This window comes from Xiphophorus couchianus, chromosome 5 (genome assembly GCF_001444195.1).
Source record: "Xiphophorus couchianus chromosome 5, X_couchianus-1.0, whole genome shotgun sequence".
NCBI lineage: Eukaryota > Metazoa > Chordata > Actinopteri > Cyprinodontiformes > Poeciliidae > Xiphophorus > Xiphophorus couchianus.
In genome coordinates, this window is record NC_040232.1 from 17,396,713 (window position 1) to 17,414,700 (window position 17,988).

The 17,988-nt window shown below is 37.7% G+C and overlaps 1 protein-coding gene across 5 annotated transcripts in view; it reads left to right on the forward strand.

Moving 5' to 3' along the window:
* krt222 (keratin 222) overlaps positions 1–17,988 on the forward strand; it is a 32,621-nt gene that overhangs the window by 7,416 nt on the left and 7,217 nt on the right. Inside the window, exons 2-9 of one of the 5 annotated variants that reach the window (XM_028017896.1) lie at positions 3,493–3,809; positions 6,019–6,164; positions 6,395–6,598; positions 9,489–9,571; positions 10,142–10,295; positions 11,521–11,793; positions 15,684–15,809; positions 17,144–17,364. In XM_028017896.1, the coding sequence (XP_027873697.1) occupies positions 6,401–6,598; positions 9,489–9,571; positions 10,142–10,295; positions 11,521–11,793; positions 15,684–15,809; positions 17,144–17,364 (1,055 nt within the window). In that variant the 5' untranslated portion in view covers positions 3,493–3,809; positions 6,019–6,164; positions 6,395–6,400. Of the gene's footprint in view, positions 1–949; positions 3,810–6,018; positions 6,165–6,207; positions 6,324–6,394; positions 6,599–8,142; positions 8,202–9,488; positions 9,572–10,141; positions 10,296–11,520; positions 11,794–15,683; positions 15,810–17,143; positions 17,365–17,988 lie in introns of those variants that run through there. The other 4 variants (XM_028017897.1, XM_028017895.1, XM_028017894.1 and 1 more) reach the window with 4 other exon arrangements.

Genomic DNA, 17,988 nt, shown 5'->3' on the forward strand with positions numbered 1-17,988 from the left:
AGCTTCTTGGTTCAAGAACAGAGAATGTTAAAATATAATTTAGGAGTAATCTAAAATCATTACTATAAAGAAAGCTTTCAGTTTTAATACAGATGCTGAGTCACACTGACAGGCTTATTTTTTAAATACAGTACACCTTGCTAGTAAAAGGCTGGACCCCCTTTTTGCCTTCAGAGCGTTATGGCATTGAATCAACAAGGTTTTCAGAAACATTTCTCAGAGATCTTGGCCTATAACTGACATGACAACATCACATTTTAGCTGGAGATTTACTGTCTGTATATCCATAATACAAATCTTCTGTTCCACCACAACACAAAAGGAAAATACCAAAAGTTATTGGGTTGACTATTAAGACTACTTAATAGTCCCCAGAAACTGTCCTACAAGAAACTGAAATAGAGTAAACTTATTGATATGCTCAAGAAACCAAGTTATTTGAATTTAGTGGCAAGATGCATTATCTTTCTAGACGTAGCTATCAGAAGATGGGTACACCATACAGTGGCTGTATTCACACAATGCTCAACTAGCAAAGGACCCAAAGCGTGCCAAGAAAATACCCCCAGACTGTCATATCACCATCGGCTTAAACAGTTGATAGAAGGACATCTGAAGCTGAAAGTATAAGACCTGTCAAAGCAGACCACAAGTGCACTTGTCTAAATTGTAACTTCAGTTTCCTGTTTTTAACTAAGTGGAGGCACCAGCTCTTCTGCTGCCATAGTCCATCTGATTCAGGTTCCAGAGAAGTTGAAAAACAATGTCATTACATTGAATGGGGGCTATCTACATAAACAAAATATTCACACCCTGAAGAAACTTACCCATAAATCTGTATGGCTTAACATTTGCGACATCTTTTCCGCAACTAGAAGGAACTGTTTTCTAAAAAAAAAGGATCTTTCATTTGCTTGAACAATGTTTAATTGTTTTTGTTTAAATTTGCATGTTTAGCTTTTGTTTGCTTGCTATAAAGCTGTTAAATGATCATGTAAATATCTTTTCTTCTGAAAAAAAAATGTTCCATGCTTACATCTCTAAGGTAACAGAGAGAGGTGACAGCCATCAAGATATATGACAGTTGCTCTTTTAATTCTTTCCATTTGCATCTCTTTTTTGTGATTTTCACCACGTTTTTTGTTTAGGTTTTGTCAAATTCTTTCTAACGGTATTTGCTTGGACTCTGTGTGGCTATGGTAAACAGAATCTTTGTGTCTTTTGCAGTTTTCTTCTTTTTGAAAGTGCTTGTTATGTCACTGTACAACTTCTCACAGCGTAGAATAAGGAATTTTTTTTGTCTCGAATGCACTTTTTAAAAACTTCGCACGTTCTGTGAACCTGCTTTGAAAATTGACACTTCATTTTCCATCTGTATGTTTACTGTATATTTGTTACGCAAAAACATACCCTATGAGATTGTATCTTTAAGCTTGTTTGTGTTGTGGCTCACTGCATTACATGACAGCAAGAATGAACAGCAAGCAAAGGTGACAAAGATGGGGGCTGAAATCTAAACAGTTTGCAGACATTGTTGTAACCTGCCTCAGTCTCAAGAAGAGGTTGCAATAGTGGCATGATGGCGCTCATGAGAGCATTTGTTGAGTCAAAAGATCATAAAACACAATTTCAGTCTGTGCAACTCTAGATATATCAGAGCCGATGAGCAGATAACTTTAATTTAGATATTTGTGATTAATAAACAAACAGTACTTACAATTAGATTCATGGTTTGTTTGTAAGATGTTGGATGTCATGTAAAAACCACTTCAGATCTGACCTTTAACTTACATTTACCTAACCTTTAAAAACTGCTGCTGGACCTTTAGAGTTGACATTTTGATAGCCTACTTATATGCCCTGTGATGTGAATATTTATTGACCTTGAAGAGCAATGCTTGAAGAATCTCATCCGTCAATACATGTCAACATTTCTCCTATATGCATGACTTTAATTTACTAATTTAGAAATTCAGGACAGACTTTTAAATAATCCATAATTAGTGAACTTTAAATATTAGTCAATGGGCTGAACTCAATGAGTGTAAATTCTCTCGTTATTAAGTAGAATCCTTAAATGTCACAAAACAAACCTGCAAATTTCTTCTCTATTTTGGCTGGGCTAAAGTGATGTCGTCAGTCTACTGCAGCAGTGTGTTGAGCGGTGCTGCCTGATGATGCACAAATAATTTGGTGCAGATCTGATGATGTATCAGTGAGATATAATTGTAAAGGATGTCAAAGGTCGAAGTGGAGTCAAATTTCAATGTAATCCAAATGGTCCATTTAAAAATTGACAAAGATCTTTCATATCCAGTTTGATACAAATCGGATCATGACTGTGTGATTTAGAACCAACCGTATACAAAAGATATGGTAGTGGAATTTGCCACTTTGCCACGCTCACATGCACCATTCAACAGTCACTGTTCAGTACATGATTTAACATCACCTATGTCATCAGACACGGCTTGAAAGTTGTAAGTGTGAGTGTGTACAAGGAGGACACCCATCAACAGGACATGTGACTTCATGTAATAAGTAGGTGGGGCTAAAGTGATGTCACTAAATGACCATGTAAATGTGTTAAGAGCTGGTCTGTAATGACACGCAAAAAGTTTTATTGAGCTCTGGCCTTGTGTGTGGACGTTATTAGAGGCTTGGTCACTTGTACATGATTTGATCCAGCAAAAAGCTTTTGATAACTTTTGGTCTTCAGTACCTTAAGATTGTGTTGAGTCACTTTGAAGTCTGTAATTCAAAAGCTGTAGGAGAAGTTCACTCAGATGCAATGTGTGTAAAACAGACAAAATGGCAGCTTTGATCCAAAATGGCCAACTTCCTGTTGGGTTTGGACAAAAGGCTCAAGGGACAATTTTGTAAGTTTTGAGAAGTTACGTGTCTACCAAATTTCGTAGTCTTGGGTCAAAACATGACTCGTTATATTTATTGTATTAAAAACTAAATAAAAATATACATATGCATGTTGTTTTAAATGGTACAGTATAGTTGAGCTAGAGTCAGTAAGTCCAGGATGAATGGTTAGATAAATACTAGCTTTGTATAAACTTGACAATGTGAGGGAGGCTTATTTAACTTAAGCTGACAATCTCCCCTACAACAAAGACTGGGTAATAGTTCCGAGTAATTTAATCTGCTCAATATTTTTGGACTCAGGCTACATAAGCTGCAATCCTGATCTTAAGTGGTGTGCATTATAATATATTTTATGGTCAAAAACGTGTTATGAAGTTTGTTTTGTGATTGCTTGAGGCTTTTTTCAAGAAGATTTGATGTTTGTCCTTTAAATTCCTTAAATAAAGAGCTCTTTGTTTAGAAAGTGGAAACAGGACTCAGTGAGATCCTAAGAGTCCACCCTTCACAGGAACAGAGGAATGCAGAGTTACCTAGAGGTCGGATTCATAAAAGTGCTTGATGTTAAACCCATAGTCTGAGGTTGGCTTGTTTCTTTTCTCTCTCTCTTGTACACAGTGTCCACAGCTACAGCCTCCACCACTCCTCCTGAAATTTGAATAAGTCAGCACCAGCTTGGGATGTCATTTACTAACAAACATGAATGCTATGCATTAGAAGGCATTTCTTGGACTGCAGAAGAAAGCAACGTTACCTTCAGAAACAGGATCTGTGACATTGTTCCTCTTCATGGGCACAGAAATCATCAGTCCCAGATGCTTGACGGGGCGCTTCCTTTCTTTCATCGAGGATTTTTACTAGGCGGCAAATGTTTTTGTCATCTTTGCCAACAAGAAGAAGCCACCTTGCTGAGAGGGCGTGGGAATGTGCTGACAGTAAGCAGACAATCCTGATTCCTGACTGTTTTGGTTCGCATGTTGTTTTTAATGACTTAATGACATCTTTACAATTACTGCCCAGTAGGTTGTCTGCCTGGTATTACATTGAACTAACTTCTTCTCTTATGTGACAACTGATAAGTATAACCTTAACTAACTGGTTTTAAACTCTCCTGAGAAAATTTGCATAATGAATTAACGCCTAGACGGAGACAATATTTGTAAAGTGGTTGTAGCTCTCTGCATCCATAACTCAAACATCCTGCCTCTTATTTACTCAGTGGAGAAGTCAAATATATATAGATACAGTAGCTGAAAGTTCACAGACACAGCTCTTTGAAGTCAAAACAGGCGTAAACGTTTCACGTTAAATTTTTTTGTGCACATTTAAGCACCAACATCTTAAAATCAGACCAGTTCAGTCTATTTCAAATCTATTTCATTGCAAGATATTCAGATTTAAATTTTAAAAAACTTATTGATGCCATTCAGTTCAATTCTGAATTTCAGTTCAGTTCCAATCTGTCTTCCATTCCATTCTTTCTTAGAAAAATAAGTAAGAATAGAGATAAGAATAGAGATAAGTCTCTACTTACCTTTGGAATAATTAGAAACTTATCCCATAGGTATAACTGCTCACTTATACCTTTGAGTATAAGTAAAGATACCCAAAAACAACATCAGTGCCTCACAAGAGAGAATGATCAGAAATGCCCATAAACATATCCTTAACAGCAAAAAATGTATTGTTAGCTGAAAGGGGTGGATAAATATCATATGAATGCCTTAAAATGAGATTTCAAAATTAATTTCTGTGAAAAGACAAGAGACCCAACACTTGGAAATACAGGGTGTGTTGATCTTTTTAATCAGCACCATGTTCTTTTTGATAAATTGCTATTAAAAGGTTGGTGAATTTTAAACCTCCTGTTGCGGCTAACGTTTTACTTAAACTCTCTATTATCAGTGGTTTTAAGTGACCTGTGTGTTTTTACAACTTCAGGTGTTTATGTTCTTTTAGTAAAGCTACAGTGTCGTTAAACATGATGCTTTAAAGCATGTTCATACTTTAATTTCAATAAAGAGTGTTAATCTAATGATGCAATGTTGTTTTTTAGTCTACTACACCCTAGACATGCTGTGATTATTCACAAAGCTGTAAGAATGATTCATGTAACTTTTAGCAGTTATAATTTTAATACTAACAAGTGACTAATTTTAAAGCATTACATTTGTCTTAGGTCAACTTGTTAGATCAGCAAAATAACAGATAAACTAAACATTTATGTAAGAAACAAATATTATTTTAGCAGCATGATGCCATGAATTTAATTATTTTGTAGTGAAGAACATTGTGTAAGAAACATAAAACTACAAATATATTTTTCTTGTATATAAATCAATCAATCTGACATTTATATCTAGTTTTAGTTTGTTACATGATGCTGTTTTGAGATTTGCCAAACCAACATACAAAAGTAATTCATTCAAGTTCACAGTCTTTCATACATATTGCCCTTTGACCCCTTTTGTTTACATACTGAGAGCTTTGGTGGAACACACCTCTGGTTAGACCAAACATCTGTCTCAGAACATCTTCTGGTGTTATTGGTCTATAGCTGTGATGATACTTAGCAGGGCACCTTAGCCTGCTGGCTGTTTGAGGAAGATATGGAAATATATGTAAATTTTAAAGAACAAACACAGCGTGGCTGCTGTAAATGGAAAGGCCTTCCTTTTAGCAACGTTTGAATTACATCATACCATCTAAAGAAGCAATCTTTGACCCAGACGGTCTGGCAGAAACGCTCTAATTTTAAAGATCTTAAGCAAGAGGTGAGTCAAATCAGAGGTTCTGGGGAACAGGCTTGTGTTAGTTATGGTGTGTTTAACCTGTTATTATGGAACAACTAAAATCCACACCGGTCCTGTCACTGTGTTTCCCTGAACATTCTCTTTGCAGCTTGTGCTGCTGCCTGTTTGAAAGCAGCTCAGTAATCCTGGATCAGGGAGCACAAAAGCCCCCAGAGTGTTGGTGAGGTAAGCACTGCATCCAGGACTTACCCCATGACTCTCCTTCGTCCCACATTCTGCCCGGCGGGGGAGATAGGGCAGGGAGGAACGTCCCTGTCCTGGCTGATCCTGAACTCTACAAATTAACACATATGCTGTGATATTAAACAGCTGCCACTCTTCTCTGTGTCAGAATTTGGCTGCCAATGAGCTGAGACACAGTGGGAAAGTCAACCAGCTCTCCGCAGAGGAATACGGTTGATGTGTTGGATTGGCTTGTTGTGACCAGGAGGACATAACACCGCTTCAACTCTCTCATAGAGTGCCACGTCACTTCAGGCGAGTATCAGTGGGTAAACATTTACCTTGAAAACACTTTTGTCAGCACGTGGCTTCAGGTGGGAGGCAGAGTGTTTGCTGTGAAAGTTATAAACCCTTATATTACTGTGAATGAGGCTCTTCCAGCTGTGTACAGGCTCAGTATTTTGGCCGTCACAGGTGCTGCATTTTACTCTGGGAAATTTCTGCTGCTTGTGGGATACTAAACATTTGGATGAATGCTCTTCCAGGACTCCATGGACTTGCTGCAGGACTCCAGCCACACCATGTGGGACCTGAATACTCGACTAAAAAGTTTCATGGAGCAGGTTAACAGGCTGCAAGAGGCCAACCACCAGCTGGAGGCTCAGATAGCCGAGTGGAGCTTCCGGAATGCCTCACGCAGCCAGAACTGGTCCAAGCAGGAACAGACCGTCCGGGACCTTCGTTCACAGGTGATTATTAGAAATCATTGACTAATAAATAATAACAAAAACTGCAGAAAAGATTCCATTAGATGTCACTTTTCAGACTCTTCAGTGGTAATGTTAAGATTTCTCCCAATTGCATCATTGTAAATTTAATGTGCATGAAAGATTAAGCACCAGTGACTGTGGCTTTTTGTCTTGTTTCAATTTAATGACTGCTTCACATGCAGGGATGTTAAAATTGTGGATTAAATAACTTAATGACAATGATTTTGCTACTTCATATAGTTTACATAAAAAAAATGTTTCAGTAAATATATTGTTATTAGAGATATTAAATCGCAATTAAATTCCCACTCATTGTTTATATTCTTTCTCTGAAACCAATTAAAAGTTTCATTTGTTGTTTTCTTAGAATTGTAATACCACGGTGGTTTTGTGAACAAATTTTGATCTAGACAATCAGACACATTTTTCTTTTCATTCTTTTCTCCAATTGGGTTAGGTCAGATGTATTTTGGAGTGATGTCCAGGGCTATTCCCCCTTCAAACATAGAGATTGCACTGACAACCGGAATCAGTGCAATCTGTGCATTTTTGTCTCATCTGACAGAATGAATAAAGTAATATCATTTTATTGACTTCTGCAAATATCAGACTTTAAATGATATTCAACAGGCTTTTTCTTCTGCAGTGGAGACTAGCATAGTCTGCTGCTATTCCACGACTGCTATTGGACTGTTTTCCTAATTTCTCTTTTGATTTTTCTGTGAGAAATTGGTCTTTGGGACTGTGGATCTAAAATTATTCACTGGAGCACCCAGAGGTTTAGGAATATATTTGTAGCTGGCCATCAATATGTTTTGCAAAAGTCTTAAGACAGCTCTTTGTTTTTTCCCCTTTATGAGACGCATCTTGTGCAATAGCTTGGTAAAGAAAAACCATTTCATATGCCATCCATTATATCAAATTCACTAATAATGAATAGGGTTGCTTTCTAAATACTTAGTACTAAAAGTATTTTAGCCATTTCTTGGCTTTTTATTCCTGTTGCATCTTTGTTTGCTGTTTTAAAAAAGTGTAAGTATATACTGTATAACTTGGCATGCTCAATACTCTCCAATCCCAGGTCAGACATACAACCACATTAAATTAACTTGCTGCATAAAATTACAAATACTCGTCTGTGACATTTTGGCTGGACTGGAGCCAGAAAGCCTGGCTTATGTCACAGTCACTCAGCATAAATATTGTGGAATTGTTTCTCACTTTGAGGACTGTCTTTTTCTGTGGAACATTAACTAACTTGTATGATCGGTGTTGCAATGTCACATGACTGAGATTTATGGTTTCTTCTTCCGTTTTACTTGCTGTTTTATACTTCTCAGTAAGTGTCAAGGACTTAACAGATGATGTCTTTCTTGTTTCTGTTTGTATTTTCCATATTATAAAGTATAACACGTTTCCATGACACCAGCCATCTCAAGAACTCTGTTTCTTTGTCGGTTTATCTGAGTAGTACTTTTATTTCAGCATGGAATTAATATTTCGGTTATCTTTTTTGTTTTCAGCACACACTCAAAGATGAGTAGTCGACCTATGAGACAAGTGCTCACTCACCTCTCAGAGGGTATAGTAATACCCTTCTAATAATTGGAACATCATGTTTATAGTAAAGTCTGGGAATATTCCATGCTATCATTGGCTCTCCTTCAGTTTGGGTGTGTTTCTCTCTAAGAGTTGTATGTGTGAGAAACTAAAGAGTAATGAGGGTGTAAAATATATTTGATGTGTGTGCCAAACAATACAGAGCACTATTTCCTCTTGTATTCTTCCACTGGCACAAAAGAGATTTGTTTTGTGTTAAAGTGCTTTTTTAACTTATTGAACACTACCAATCAACTGAAAGTGGGCAGTATGTTTGTAGCAAACATTACTCACAGTTTTGTAAAACCTATTAGTATAGCAGAGTAGCAGAGTGATCCATTTACACTCAAATAAACATGAGCGCTGAGAAGTTTTTTCAAATAGTGAAGAAATATAAACACTGAATGAAATGAATACAAACATCACTTCAAGAAAATTGTTTTTGATATTTTCTTCTGGCATATGTGCTTTGAAGCATCATATGTAAGTTCCCGCTGTTATCTTCACACAGACGCACAGCAGTCTCTCTCACCTTGAGGGAAAGTAATCGTGCCTCTTTTTTCCCATAACATATCAAATGCTTTCTCCCTGAAATATACAGTTTAAATAATTTTTTCAGTCTAGAATAAAGTGTCATTTAATGATGTCAGGGTAAGTTTTCATGCTTGTTTTGCTGCCCAGCAGGCCTATATTACATTTCGCAACATAGGGAACTAGGTGATGACTTTATTAAAATCCTTGCATGCTTGTGAACTGTATGGGTGTCAGTCACAAAGAACACAGACAGCAGTTCAACAGGTTGGGGAGTTACGTTTCATGACTCTACACTCCAACAAATACTTTTAAAATACTTTTATCTGCTGCTGACATCATGCTGTAGGCTATACTAATATTTTTTTAAGTGAGTTGTTTCTTACTGTTTTATTTCTTGCTAAAATGACTCGTCTGCTTTGTCCAACAAAATCCATGCAAGAAAGAAAAAACTCAACGTTTGCAAACTTTACAATCCGGTTTGCAAACTTTTGTAGAATATTACACACATATGGAATGAAAAGGAGTGAATGGACGGATGGATGACTGGAGGGATGGATGGACGGATGGATGGATGTCAACTAAGATTAGTTATTTATCATTGCCACACTGATTAATTTGAGAAGAAAAGCAATATGCAAATCAACATGTTCTTAAATTGCTATTTTAGTCTTAGGTATTACATTTGCTTCAAATATATTATGTCCTGATTGTATTTATGTTAATTTGTTTCTGTCAGATTTGCAATCTCCTCATGGAGAACGCCCAGTTGGCATTACAGTCTGACAACATGAGATCCAGAGCTGCTGCTATCCAAGCCAGGTCAGCTCTACTTTACTTTTCCTAAATGTTCTAATGTTTCACTTTTTCCAGTCAGTACTAAATCTAAATAGATGATTTTGAGTTGATATGTAATAGATCAGATCTATCAGATCCTGCTAAACAAATTAATATCAAAGAGGTTAGCTAAGGATTCTTTTCTTTAAAATACATAATATTTATAAATATGAGGAGCCTTTATGGGGTAATTATTACCAGCGTATGCAACGGTCTCACTGGGAATGTATGAATTACTCTTTGTTTACATCCTGGTTTCCAGCCTGTTGTAACTTTACTGAGATCAATCCCCACTTCTGTGAGCCGGCCAGCATGCAAATCCAGGCGAGGTTTTGTGCCGCTTCAGCATTTTCACTTATGTATTGATGCGTAGCGACACCAAGCTCCCTGCCAACTTCCTCTGCTGTCAGCTTTTAACCCATGAAGGACAGAAACAGCTCCTTGTTCTTTTTATAGCTCCACCTGATGTGTCTCCTGACCAGCTAAATGTGTCAGAGAGACTCTACATTCTGATAATGAACTTAACTTAAATGTGCATACACTCATTGGTTTTAGGTGTGAGACAGAGGAGAGGACCACCAGACGCCTTGAGCAGCAAGTGTCCCTGTTCAGGGAGGCAAAGCGAGAGGCAGACGAAAGCAACAAGGCACTGCAAGCCGAGTGCCACCGCTCCATGACACAGCTGCAGCAGATGGACCAGGAGTTTATGGTCTGTGTTTCCCCTCTGCTATGCATTTGAGAACATAAATATTTGATACATTGTTGTTTCCTTACTTACAAAGAATGGAGAGATCTGTCATTATCATCGTAGGTACAGCTCAGCTGTGAGAGAGACGACTTATTTTCTCCACTGTTAATGTATGTTAGTTTGATTTGCCTCCAAGTTTTCTTTTCCACCTTCTAGAAGAGGCATACAAATGCTGAACCTAAGCCTGAGTGGCTAAGGGTTCTGTAGTTATGTTGGTTTGAACTGGAGCAGCTAGAGGATGTGTTAACCACTTCACCATTTTCTACTCATTTATTGCAGAAACTGCTGCCAATAACTTTGTGGTTGTTCTGTTTGGGTCTTTTGTGCATTCAAATCCAGGTTGAATTCAGAAATGTGGAATTAATGACAAGTATGTTATTGTTATTTTCAAAAGGTACTATTTACTCTGACAAAAAGCCTCATTGGAATGTCTTTTTCAATTGTGCTCTACCTTGAAAAATTAGTAATTTATCCCATATCGTGTATCAAATAATGTGAAAGAACATTTATGATAACATTCCTATCTGCATTATAGGGAAAATAGAAAGCGTTAGCATGTTACTGAAGCACATTAACAGTTTTAACCTTACAGTTGCTAATCAAGTAGAAAACTTACATAATAAATGTTATTGTAAAATTAGAATCCCTGTTAGAAAATATACTGCTCAAAAAAATAAAGGGAACACTTTAAGTGTTAAACACCTGTTTAAGTGTTCCCTTTATTTTTTTGAGCAGTGTATTTGTGGTCCCTACATGACCCACATAAGGCAGCATTAAAATAATTAAAGGCATTTTCATTTGAGATACCTCACGTAATTATAACCTACAACTGTGAGAGGAGAGTTATGACTGTTCCAACCTCGACATAATAATTGGGTGTGTGTGTTTCTTTTGAGTTTAACAGTTCACAGCATCTTCTGATCTGCCTCTCTCTCTCTCTTTCTCCTTTAGCTTCTCTATTAATTCTTTACCTGTGCATTGCATGCTCTATCTGCTTCCTACTCAACTCATGCCCAATCTCTTTTTCACATTTTTGCTTGTTTTTTCCTATATTCCCCTTGTCATTCCCATATTATTTTTAATATTTGTGTTTTTTTTTCTCCTTGCCACCATTCACTCTGTTTGCATCATCTCTTTTCCGCCTCCCTCCCTCCCTTTTCTGCCCCCTGTGGTTGGCTGTGTCCAGGCAGCCCAGGCTCTGCAGCTGCAGCAGGCCGACTCCTGCGATGCTCTGTTAGCAGCAGCAGGAAGGGAGGAGGAGGATGGCACAGCGATGGAGCTCACCCAGCTCTTTGACCAAATCAGAGCGCAGTGCGACCAGAGCAGACCTGCTGGCCTGGCTGAGAGACACCGTGTCCTGGGAACAGCCTCAGATCCAGCTGCCTGCTTGGTGGGGCCCAGCCAGTCTGGATCAGGAGCGGCAGCAGCTTCCAGAACACACAGAGGAGCCGTTACTGAGGTAGGCATCCACTTCCACATCCTCACCCATTTTTTTTACATGGTTTTCTGGCTGTAATCCAGCATGACACACCCTTAAGACAAATATCACCCCAAGAAGATAGTGGGATATCTGTGATGAAAGGCTTGGAGTTTAAAAGCTGCTGCTCTCTGTCTTTCTCTGTGTAACATCAGTGTTTGTTCTTTACTTCTTGTGGGTCTGTGAACGAATTTAATGGTTTGTCTCCTCACTCTTCTTATTAAATGCTGCTTAAAGAAGTATAGTCCATTAGTGGTTAGCTTGTGATGCAAATAACCCCTGATCGTCATTAAATATATGTATCAAACTACAGCAAAAGCCATTCCTAATCTGTCCTAATATTTTACAACCCCTTAGTCAAGCAAGTATTTTTTTCAGTACTGCTAGAAAAAGCTGAGTCTGGAATGATTATTCAACTAATCCTGTAAGCAGAGGTCATGTAATTCCTTTTTAATAGGATAATCCAGATGTTTTAGATGTATATATTCAGTTCTCTGGGATGTTTTGCGTAGTTTTCTGCCAATCTGAGACATCTTCAGGAAAAAACAGTGTGATCAAAATCACAGTTTTTAAAACTTTTCATTTTAGTTTTGCTTAGAATTGAAGCTCATATAAAAAATATTTTAAAAAGATTGTAAGACAAAAAAGTTGAAGATAAGCTAGAATTTTAATTCATAAAATATGAACATATAAACATTTATATGGTGATTTATCCAGTGAGGAGAAATACATAGGAAGAATAAAGTGGGAACATCAAATCATCCATGAAATTAAAATCTTTTTGATATGAACCCAGTCAACTCATCACATTGGTAAGTGAAAATTTAAAGTAAAGTAAAAATCTAGCAGCATTACATTGATGTTGCAATGTTCTGCCCAATTTTGACCAGCAGTGTTGCCGATTCCCACGGCTGTCATGTCTTCCATATTTCTGCACAATGACGTAACGTAACTATCCAAACAAGATAAAGTCCAACATGACAATCTGCAGTACCCTAGGTGGTCGTTCTGCTGACTCTGCAACTTATCTTCTGGCAGGAAGTTCTGTTTCCCTCAGCATTGGGTTGTTCCTTCTCTTAAAGCCAAGTTTCTAATTGTGATATAATCTCATGTCAAAAGATGTTTCCAACACAAAACACTAGTGGAAAGAAATCTTCATCTGTTAACTTTCACAAAACCCATCTGTAATATTAGGACGTTTGTAGCAAACCTCTTACTTAATTTTTCTCTGTAATGACAATGAGAAGTTGAATATCCCCATTCAACATACCTGTTGGAAGAGTCTCTTTCTGTCAGGATAACCATTTATTTTCTCATTTGTCTGACAAATTGTCAGACAGGGCAGATACAAATGCTGAGTCATCATCCATATACGTGCATGTCCCATGTTGAGAATATTACTTCAAAGATCCTTTTTTTATTCCAGAATAGTATGTTTTAATTTGACATTAGGTTGTAATTTATTTAGATTTTAAATGTTTAATAGTTTTAGTTATTTGGCTCTACAAAACGTTTGTTATATTTATACAGGAAAATCTTGACACGTCTGAAAATCAATACCACGCATTGTCAACAGAAGGATTTTCACTGATAACAAATGCAAGTGCCCACCAACAACTTTTTAAATCCCTTTATTAAAAGTTTGAACTCCCCAAGAGTGACCAGTTTGGATAGATTCAGGTCCTGCTGACGCCTGTTCCAGGTGGAGGGACCAGAAAAAGAGAAAGCCTTTTTGCCAAGCTCAGTACGCATTGAAGGAACGCTGAATGTAATAAAGTCCAATATTTTTAAATATACTTCTGATTAAATTCTAGAAAATGCATTAAAGTGAAGTTCTCTATCCTTTGTTGTGTGTGCACTCGTAGCAACCTCTAACTTGGCTAGACTTTCACATTTAACTTGTCCACACCTAATTGGCAGTGAGCCAGACAGAAATGCTGATTTGTGCTCAGTGAAATGCGAACAACTAAGAAGCGTTTCAAAACTAATTCACCGACAAGGCATCTCACACAAAAAAACTTGACACTTTTGTTAAGAAGCTGTGAAGCAAGGCAGCCTGGTTCATAGGTGAATGTCATCTTTTCAAGCTTCTGTACAATGGTTTTCTCTGTTGTTAATTATCCTCACAAAAACACATAAACTCACAACTGGATGTGATGACAGAAGGGACAGAGACGTTACCTACTATAAATCAGAGTTAAATACTTTGGATTTCCAAAGAATGAATCCACCTTGAATACAACCACACATTTAGTGTATCTGGCTGGGAATTTATGTGGCAAACCAGAAGAAGTGGTTATTTATTTTAAGCAGTTTCAAGTGTGGCATGCATTCGTATATAATCAAAACATCACTTTTAGCTGCAATTAGATGGTAAACTTTCACCTTATCCAAATATTTGTTGTCCCCAGCATGGCTTGTGGCAAACTGCAGAGGGAACTTCTTGTGGCGTTCTTCAACAATGACGCTCTTCTGCGATAAGGACTAAATTTGTGATAATTGCATTAGTTGTTTTGTCATCAGATTCTCTGATCTGTGTCAACAATCTTTGTAGTTCCTTAGGTGACCTTTGTAGAGGAGTAGTTCTTCAATTTCCCTTATATTTTCACAAGATGGTGTGTACAGTGCTCTTTGGGATGTTCAAAGCTCAGGATATGGCTTTTGTACTCTAACTCTGGTTTGAAGCTCTACCCAACTTTTTTCCCCGATCTTCATGATGCTGATTGGTCACTAATGGTCTCTAATAAACCTCTGAGGCCGTCACAGAACAGCTGCATTTATAATGAGATTAAATTACATACATCGTGACAGTATCTATTAAATAGGTAACTTTTTAAAGAAGTTGGAAGGTTTAACGTGCTTTGTTTTATTTGGGAGAATCAAAGTAAAAGGGGGTTAGAACAATTGTACACCACACTTTTCAGATTTTTGTGCTGACTAAACATTTCACATACCAATAAAATGAGATGTGAGAAGTTCATGGGCTGTGAATATGCTTGCATGGTACTGCAATGAGCTCAAAGTATAGGAATAAGCACTTCAAAATTATTTTGGTGACACTTTTGGCAAGGCAAATTAGTCCATCTGTAACAATGATAGGTGTTTACTGGTTTTAGCTTTCATGATTTTTCTTTTTCATTTATATGTCATCATAAAAATGTCACTGCAGAAATAGTTGAGTTGCTGAAGTAAAGGATCTATATCTTTTACATGTTGATCCAACCGGAAAATAAAACCCCTCCCTGACCTGATCTGAAGGATCTGGGGTTATCAGTAACTACGTGCTGATGATGGGAAAACATGTCTGAAACCTGCTTGTTCTGTGACTCAAAAACCGTTTTGTGTGTTGAGACAGGTAGTAAGCGTAGGTGGAGGAAGAAATTAAACACAAAATGCCTTACATAACTTCAGATTCTTTTATGTTTCGGGGGTTTTTTGTTGCTGTAAAAATATTTGAATAACAACAAGCAGCTTCAATGCTTGACTGCGTTTAAAGGCTATGGTGAGGAATGCCTAACAGCTGTACGGCGTGACAGCGCGGTGCAGCTGTGTATACACGCAGGCCTGGGTGTCTGCTCTGTTGTCTGTTTGCCCAAACCTGAAATCCACACTGCCAACGTTGCCACCCGTCTCCTCTTCAACCCTTGGCTGAATGCCAGCAGGGATTAAAAAAAAAACACTTACCAACAAGGTGTGGCTTCAAAAGAAAAACAGGCTTTTCTTCTTTAGTTTAAGCATTGTCACACTAAACCCAAGAATTTAGTACAGTTTGGACCCTGATTGTTACATAAAAACCACCTCAGCCCTGAGACTGTGTGTATGTTGCATTGTTCTTGCCAGCTGTACCATATGATCCTCCGTCCATCATATAGGAGGAGGCAGCATGGGCGCAGGTGAGCCTTGGAGGAGCTGCGCTGAAGGAGGCACGGGCTGAGCTTGCTGAGGCCAGGAAGCAGTGGCGCTCCCTGCAGGTGGAGATTGAAACCCTGCATGCTTTGGTGAGATAAACTCATCACTCATCACCACACCCAGCCACTGCACTGATAACACATGAAAAATCTTAGATGTCACTTTTGTTTGAAAGAAAAAACAAACAAAAAAACATCACTCTGACAGGTCAAAGAATACAATCGTCTTTGCATTTTCTAGTCAAGTAACAGTGAAAACTTTTCTTTTCTGGTAATTGTTTTCCAACGCATACAACATTTTTACATTAATCTTATCTTCTTTTTTTTCCCATGGATTTTTTCTGCATGAATCTACAGTAGGTTACAAAAATACAGAAATGTGGCTGTTCTGAAAATAGTATTAAAAATAATCTAGAGTAATTTAATGTATGAGACAGACAACAGTTACACATTTAGCTACGTGCATCCTGCATTTGTTTGCACACAAGGATTCAAAGAGCCAAGAAATTAATGATCCTCTGTTAAAGTTATATAGCAAAAACAAAAGTTATGTGGTGTCAAGTGATCCAAAAACTGAAATTTAAAAAAAAAGATATTAAGTGAGTCAGATGATTTTAATGGGTTTTTCTTTCTTCAGGCTCATTGTGTATTAATATTTATTAAACTGAGGATAAATTTTGACATCAGCAATTTTTCTTATAGATTAAAATTGGAATCTTTAATATAATCCTGTATTTATAAAATGCAAGACTTAACACAAACTTGATCTTAAACCATTCTGGATATCAATCTAATAACACTGACCAGAATGATTAGATGCTGATCTAACAATGACTTGAACTTCTGCAAGCATTGCCCTGTTCTCAAATTTTTTGCTTAATTATGTAGGGCTAACTATCTACCAACACTCTTTGGAGAAGCTTAGATATAAAATGTAAAATTTTTGTTTGAGATTATTAAAATATTTAACTGAATTACATAACAAGTAAACTATCAATTCATTTTGCAAAAAAGTATTGAGCCCCTCTGGAGCTAACAAAGTGGTGTGTTCAACTTTAATATTTCTTTCCCAGGAGTCACAACAAAGGGGCTTTGAGGTCAGTGTTGGTGAAATGCAAAACAGCTGCTGGTTATTTGATGTCAGCCAAACTAGACATCATACAAGCCAGATGCAAATCTACAGTACATGATGATTACGTTTGCAAGTTTTCAAAGAAGATTCTGTGTGGTGTTGTTTGTAGATGAGAAAAAACTTCAGTGGTGGTTTTAAAGGCCTTGTAGGCCTCATAGACAGTCTAGCAACAGTTTTCTGAGCAAGTTGCAACCACCATCGCCATGTTTTACCATGGGGATGGTGTGTTCAGGCTGATGTGCAGTGTTTTCTGACACAGAATCAATTACGTTTATTGTTTTCTGGTCTCCAGGAGAAAGGCCTGGAGTGTTCGCTGCAGCACACCCAGGAGCTGTACACAAGCCAGCTGCACGACCTCTCGCAGGTGATCGTCGGGCTGGAGAGCGAGCTGGAGCAGGTTAGGAGCGGCTTGGCCACCCAACGCCAGCGCCACAGCCAGCTGCTGAACACCAAGATGAGGCTAGAGCGTGAGATTACCATTTATCGACAGCTTCTGGAGCGAGAAGAGGGCAGGTGAGTGCGAGACGCAGGAAGAGAGGTGGAACATCAAAGGAACCAGGAAGGAATTCCTCAATGGGAATTTTGTGGTTCTGGCATGAACATTCCTGCTTTGCGCTTTTAATTGAAAATCATTTCCTGGAACAGTAGACAGAGAAAAAAAATCATACACCTCATTTTATGACAAAGTCTTTATGTAAACACAAGCCTTTAAACCCACTTAGTTGACATGAATACAGCAGGAAGTTAATCTTCGGCTCCTCCTAACAAAGTCAACAAAATTATCTCATTATTGTTTCTTTCACCAAAAGAAGTCAAACACAGCTCTTTACGTGTTAGGATTAGTGAAAGCAGCTCTTTGTGACTCGGATCATGCAGAAGCCGTCCGAGTTGAGAGTGAAAATGTGTAATGGTTGCAGGTTGAAACACAGACACTCCTGTATGCTCAGATAATATGACACTGGCTAGAAACTAAGTCAGTGAAGAAATCACAAACAATGAACAAGGTAATCACAACATTGGTTCAGAAACCTATCAATTAGCTGAAAGTGAGTTTTAATCAAACAAGATCAAAGACTCCAGACAGCTGTATGATCTGTCTGTCTGCTAGCATCAACCTGTTTTATTTTACAGTATTTA